The sequence below is a fragment of the Raphanus sativus genome, unplaced genomic scaffold, assembly GCF_000801105.2.
Source record: "Raphanus sativus cultivar WK10039 unplaced genomic scaffold, ASM80110v3 Scaffold0201, whole genome shotgun sequence".
Classification (NCBI taxonomy): domain Eukaryota; kingdom Viridiplantae; phylum Streptophyta; class Magnoliopsida; order Brassicales; family Brassicaceae; genus Raphanus; species Raphanus sativus.
In genome coordinates, this window is record NW_026615521.1 from 1,074 (window position 1) to 7,197 (window position 6,124).

Here is a 6,124-nt window from a genome sequence, read left to right on the forward strand (position 1 = left end):
CACCATTGTTACCACAAATAATAATGTCATCGACATAAATGACTACTCTTATCTCCACTCCATTACGAGAATAAACAAACAAAGAGTAGTCTGAATATGACTGTGTGAAACCTGCTCTCGTAAGTGCCGTCGTAAGCTTCTCAAACCAACACCGCGGAGCCTGTTTCAGTCCGTAGAGAGACTTATGTAATCTGCAAACCTTCTTGGGATCAGAACTCTCAACACCCTGCGGAAGCTTGATGTACACTTCTTCACGAAGATCGCCGTGTAAGAAGGCATTTTGCACATCCATTTGATGCACCTCCCAATTGTTTGCAGCCACTAATTTCAGAAGACTACGTATCGTTGTCATTTTCGCCACTGGCGCAAAGGTTTCATCATAATCACAACCTTCCTTTTGACGATTTCCAAGTACCACCAACCTTGACTTGAACCTTTCTATTGTTCCGTCAGCATTATACTTGATTTTAAACACCCACATAGTTCCCAAAGCCACACGACCTGGTGGTAAGTCAACCACACTCCAAGTATCAGCAACCTCAAGTGCAGTTATCTCCTTATACACCGACTTAGTCCAACGCTCATCTTGCATTGCTTCTCGAAAGCTTTTCGGCTCACTCTCTGCACACACTGAAGCAAGAAATGCCCTATGTTCTGCAGAAAAACGTTCATCGGAGATATACTCAGTGAGAGGGTGAAGTGTATTTACCTGGAACCGGGTCGAAGAAGACGCTGTAGGAGAGAACGTGGGGGGTAACACTTTTGTTGCAAACTGTATTGTAGGTAACATAATCAGCTAACTTCACAGATTCTTTCTTAGTTCGCTGTCCTCTTCCTAGCTCTTCGTTCTTATCAACCGCGGAGCTTGAACCCACTGTCTCAACTGTCTCCGATGGCACAACTTCACTAGCCACAACAGGTGTATCTGAAACCGCTCCTACTTCTTTAGATGAATCGATTACAGGAACCGTGATCCCCACGTCATGTACGCTAAGTTCCTGCTGTGGTTTCTCCAGGTCCAATTTCTATTATTGCAGGGTCAGTGATCACGCCACTACTCCCTGTTTCCCTCAACTGGAGCTTCAGTTGTTGTCAGCTCATCATCAAGCATCTCAGTGACTCTTGGAACTGCTGTCTTCTCACATTTTTCGTCAGAGAATGGAAACTCTGTTTCTTCGAAAAATTACATCTCTGGATACAAAGAACTCTTTTGTATCTAGATCATACAACCTCCAACCCTTCTTCCCATAAGGATATCCAACAAATACACACCTCCTGCTGCGAGAAGCAAACTTGTTTTATCTCTCAGCTGCTTATGCGCAAAGCACAACGACCCAAACACCTTGAGTTCTGAGTAAGACGGAGGCGTTTTTAGTAGCAACTCTCTTGGACACTTCCCGTTTAACACCCTTGTAGGAGTAAGATTAATCAAATGAGCCGCAGTTAGCACTGCCTCTCCCCAAAACTTAACTGACATGCCTGCCTGAAACAACAGTGACCGAGCAACATTCAGTAAGTGTCGGTGCTTTCTTTCTACTCTCCCGTTCTGTTTGCGGCGTCCCCACGCAAGAGGTCTGATGTATGATTCCTTTGGACTTGAAAAACTTGGTTAAGCAAGTAAATTCAGTCCCATTGTCGCTTCTAATTGTTTCACCATCTTGCCCGAACTGAGTTGCAGCAAACGCAATGAACTCTTGTACAACCCGCTTCACTTCAGACTTTTCAAGAAGTAAAAACGTCCAAACTGATCGTGAATAATCATCTAGTACTGTTAAGAAATAAGAAGCTCCAATAGATGATTTAACACGATACGGCCCCCATACATCTAGGTGAATTAACTCAAAACACTCAGTACTTTTTATTATAACTTGCAGGAAACTGCTCCCTAGTTTGTTTAGCCTGGAAACATACTTCACAAGCCAGAGAACTTTCTGAAACACCAACACCAGATAACACAGAAAACGAAGATAAAACCGAAAATGCAGGATGTCCCAACCGCCTATGCCACAGAGCCGCATCTTCTACCTTCACAGCTTTGTTCACACGAGCAGCTTTGACATCCGTAAAGTAGTATACCCCACCACGTTCTTCACCTGCTCCAATCAGCGTCCTCGAACACCGGTCCTGTAAAATACACAAAGTGTCAGTGAAGAACGCAAAGCAATTTGACTGTCTCAGCAGCTTCGACACTGAGATCAAGGTACAGTTTAAATCTGGTACGTATAGAACATCATATAACGCAATACGATCCGAAAGAGGCAATACGCCAACTTTCACAGAGACTGTAGTACTTCCGTCAGCAAAACCGATTTTACACGGTGACGTGTCTCTGAGATTAATAAGGAGATTTATGTCTCCTGTCATATGATGTGATGCCCCAGTATCAAGGATCACATCTCCCATGTTCTTACCAGACATCTTGTCAGAAGTAGAAGGCTTCTCGTTCAGAATCTGAGTAATCGCACGCCATTGCTCAGGTGTGAGGTCACTTGCAGAACGCTCACTTGGATTTGCATTCGTCGCGTAGGCTGTATTTGACTGGCCTCTTCCTCGTGAAAGACCGCCACGTCCTCCTCCTCTACTAGCCCCGCGAGTTCCTCTGCCTCCTCTCTCTGTGAACCACTCGGGATATCCGACAAGTTGCCAACAGTTACTCTTATCATGACCACTTCTCCCACAATGTGAACAGTTTCTGTCTCTTCCTCTGTTCTGCGGAAACTGAGACGCTGACTCATCACGCGAGCCACCCCGTCCTGTCTCTCCGCCACTTCCGTCTCGTCTAGTTGCAAAACCAACTGCTTCCTGTTGTTGTTCACGACTCTTAGCAGAATTCAGTCGATCTTCCTCTCGAACAACCTTGTTGTATACCTTACCAAGGTCAGGCAGAACATCAGCCTCGATAATAGCTGTGACAATATGACCAAACCTTGATTCATCAAGTCCCATTACGAACTGATGAACTCTTTCATCCTCTCTCTCCTTTTCGTATAAGACTGCTGCATCACACGTACAAGCCGGAGGTGGCCTGTAGGTCTGCAACTCCTCCCACATCTTAGCCAATCTTCCATAGTAATCAATCACCGCATCACCGTTTTGTCTGCAGGAAGCCAACTTCGACATCAACTGATGTATTCTTACCTTGTTTCCAACTGAAAACCTCTCCTTGAGATTTTCCACAACTTATGTGCGTCCGTGATGAACGTCACAGTAGATCTCACGCGTGGTTCGATCGATGTTCTCAACCATCCTACAATCATGGAGTTCACAGTCAACCAGCTCTCCAAATCTGTGTGCCCTTCTGATGGTTTCTGCAAAGAACCATCGATGAAACCAGCCTTTCTCTTAGCTTGGAGTGCGTTCATCATCTCCGTTGCCCATTCATTATAGTTTTCACCCTTCAGTTGCACCGAAGTAATAAGCGCTCCTGGATTATCCGATGAGAATAACGAATAAGGAGAGTTTCTGCCTTTATCACCGGACACGCCGGCCACTATAGTCTTATCGTCGCCCATAACTTGCGAAATACGTAAGAACTAGAAGAAAATTTGAAAAACGATTGATAGATGGATCTATAGCTCTGATACCATGTAAATCAAGTATTTGATGAATATTTTCGTGTGTCATTAGAACAGAGGCAGAACGTCCTCATATATACTTACAAGATTTGCCGATAAGGCTCAAAACAACTAACCAAGATTATCTCTAAATAACCGAAGTTATCTCTAAGTATATTACATGTTTATCTATATAGTTAGATATGTACTATTCTAGATAAACATTATCTCACAACAAGTTCAGAAAACTAATCCACTCCTTTTATTGATATTCTGATTAACAAGCGTTTTGAAAGTTGAATTCATTTTTTTTCTGCTTTTTTCAGATTTTCGCGGTTGGTGGCGTTCACGATGGAGACTGCGATATCGACCATGTCCAGAAACGCGGAACGGAGCGTTGTTATTCTCTTCGATGCAAGTAAGCCTTTAGTAGTAGTAAAGTTGCATTTTTGCCCCCCTAGTAACCATCCAAACCTCCGTGCGTGGGCTCTGTACTAAACCGTGAGTTCTTGGCATGTTTGGTTTTATTAATTTGGATTGTTGTGTGTCGGGGACCGGAATTTTCGGACATATGTATATGCAGATGTCCAAATTGTCCCTTTTATGTGTCGACGCCAAACTTCCTATGTTATTATCAACAAAAGGTGTATCTTCATTATAGTTCTTGTAGCTTTTATTTTTTTGTTTAGAAAAACTGAAGTAGTTTTGATCATTCAAAAAAAAAAATCTTCTTCTATCTAATTATCTCGTAATTTACAGCCGAAGATAATAAAGATATGATTACCATTTACTTCTCAAAACTGAAAAAGTCAAGTCTGATTAATTACCTAACCTTTTGCTCATTCTGTGCGAAGCCTTATTTAAGTGCATCATTAGTGGTAAGTTTCTTGAAATGTGGGGTTAACTATATTATTATTTGTAAGATTATTTATTTTGTAACTTAAATTTAATGAAACGATTATACCATTTAAAATGAAAAGTGGCGTATGGATCTTTAAACATTTAAAAAAAATCTGAATGAATTTTTTTTTTTAAAATTCTCTTCTTTATCATTTGCTTTCATATTTTTTATTTTAATATTATTTTGATATTTTTTTTAAAAAAACCATGATGATACTCTAAATATTTACTTTACAAAACAAATGTATACCTCATTTTACAAATATTTTTTTTCTTGTCTTTCTAATTCGCTTTCATATTTTTTTAAAAAATATGATTACCATAAAAATGAATAATTAGTATATTCGCTTCAAATAAAAAAGTGAAAAAGATTAATTAGTATATTCGCTTATAATCACGCTTATAAAGATTTAAGCTTTTTTTCCTGCACAAAAGCTTTTTTTCACCTTTTTATTCTTTTGAAGGAAAATGTACAATTTTAGTCTATGCAGAAATACATCTTTAAACCTGATTGTACAATTAGTTATTGGTGCCACTTGATTAATATTCTCTTTGCTTTTTTCTTTGATGATAATGCCTACAAAAATAGGCTTTTTCAGATCATCGTCTGCCTTTGCAAATCTGCTTTTGGCGACCCTAAAGATTATTGCAGATAATTACCCATGCCGACTTTACAAGGCCTTTATCATCGATCCTCCCTCCTTTTTTTCTTACATTTGGAAGGTAAATAATAACCTTCGCAGGTTTAATAATTATCCCGACTGTAACTACGTGGATAACTCAAAATATGTACTTAATTGATTGACAGGGTGTACGTCCTTTCGTGGAGCTATCAACGCTCACGACTGTGATCACGTCGCTGGACTACGACGAGACGCTAGATATTAGCCACGTTGCATTAGCATCATCATCATGCTCTAGATCTGCCTCCCTACGTTTCAATGCATCGTCGATTAAATCAACGGCCACGAATGGTTCAGCTTCTTCAAGATTCGCCTTCACCGTATCTCATAACTCCTTAAAGCCGTGGTACCTTTCCTTCACCGACACGTCTCCTCTTAACGCCGCTGTCTCCACCGCAGCCTCTAAAGTTTCTCCGATCAACGCACGGTCGCTATCTTTAGCGTCTCCGGCGGCGCGTGGCTTAATAGACGCGAGACCAGCCGCATGCAGAAAGAGTGTGTTTCCTTCGACGCCGTTGCCGGAGAAGACGTACCGGAAAACACCACTTCCGTCTTTCTTTCAGTCTCCGGTGATGTTTTTTCGCGGGGATAAAAATGTTGTCGGAGGTGAGAAGTCATCACGTGAGGCGTTTGCACCGTACCTGAAATTCTACCGGAGGCCGTACGATGAGACGGCCTATAGGTCTAACCTACGGGGTCCACGTGGATTTGTGTCGGTCGTGTCTTCGCACGTAAGATGTCGCCATGCGTCTTTATCTCAACGGTACTAGCTAGGCTTCTAGCTATGACGTTAAGAATACGAGATTAAGGAACAAAGTATATGCTATTAATTAAAAAGTACTACATTTATCTGTTCCACCACTCTATTATAAACTATCAGTTTCATTACGATGATATGTAATGTTCAATGAGCTTGTTTTTTAATTTCATTTGTTTCTAGTTGAGTCCAAAACAAAAGTTCACTAACAAAGAATATCATCATGTTCC

The 6,124-nt window shown here is 41.1% G+C and overlaps 2 protein-coding genes across 2 annotated transcripts; one reads left to right on the plus strand and one right to left on the minus strand.

Annotated features, from left to right (window-relative positions):
- Positions 1-1,862: 1,862 nt before the first annotated feature.
- Positions 1,863-3,169, minus strand: LOC130501453 (uncharacterized). The gene is made up of 2 exons (XM_056996381.1): positions 2,412-3,169; positions 1,863-2,124 (listed from the first exon to the last, which is right to left on the minus strand). Exons 1-2 carry the CDS (start codon positions 3,118-3,120, stop codon positions 2,090-2,092), a joined length of 744 nt encoding a protein of 247 aa, XP_056852361.1. The 5' UTR covers positions 3,121-3,169; the 3' UTR covers positions 1,863-2,089.
- A 26-nt stretch (positions 3,170-3,195) lies between these two features.
- On the plus strand, positions 3,196-6,124 carry LOC130501457 (uncharacterized). Its single transcript, XM_056996384.1, has 4 exons — positions 3,196-3,356; positions 3,881-3,972; positions 5,044-5,177; positions 5,263-6,124. The coding sequence occupies exons 1-4, from the start codon at positions 3,196-3,198 to the stop codon at positions 5,905-5,907; spliced, it is 1,032 nt and encodes a 343-aa protein (XP_056852364.1). The 3' UTR covers positions 5,908-6,124.

Coding starts and splice junctions, on each gene's coding strand:
- LOC130501457 (XM_056996384.1), top strand. CDS start 3,196: ATGAACGTCACAGTAGATCTCACGCGTGGTTCGATCGATGTTCTCAAC. Junction 3,973..5,043: donor TGTTATTCTCTTCGATGCAA/GTAAGCCTTTAG, acceptor CTACAAAAATAG/GCTTTTTCAGATCATCGTCT. Junction 5,178..5,262: donor TTTTTTCTTACATTTGGAAG/GTAAATAATAAC, acceptor ATTGATTGACAG/GGTGTACGTCCTTTCGTGGA.
- LOC130501453 (XM_056996381.1), bottom strand. CDS start 3,120: ATGTCGAAGTTGGCTTCCTGCAGACAAAACGGTGATGCGGTGATTGAT. Junction 2,125..2,411: donor TACTTCTGACAAGATGTCTG/GTAAGAACATGG, acceptor TGTATTTTACAG/GACCGGTGTTCGAGGACGCT.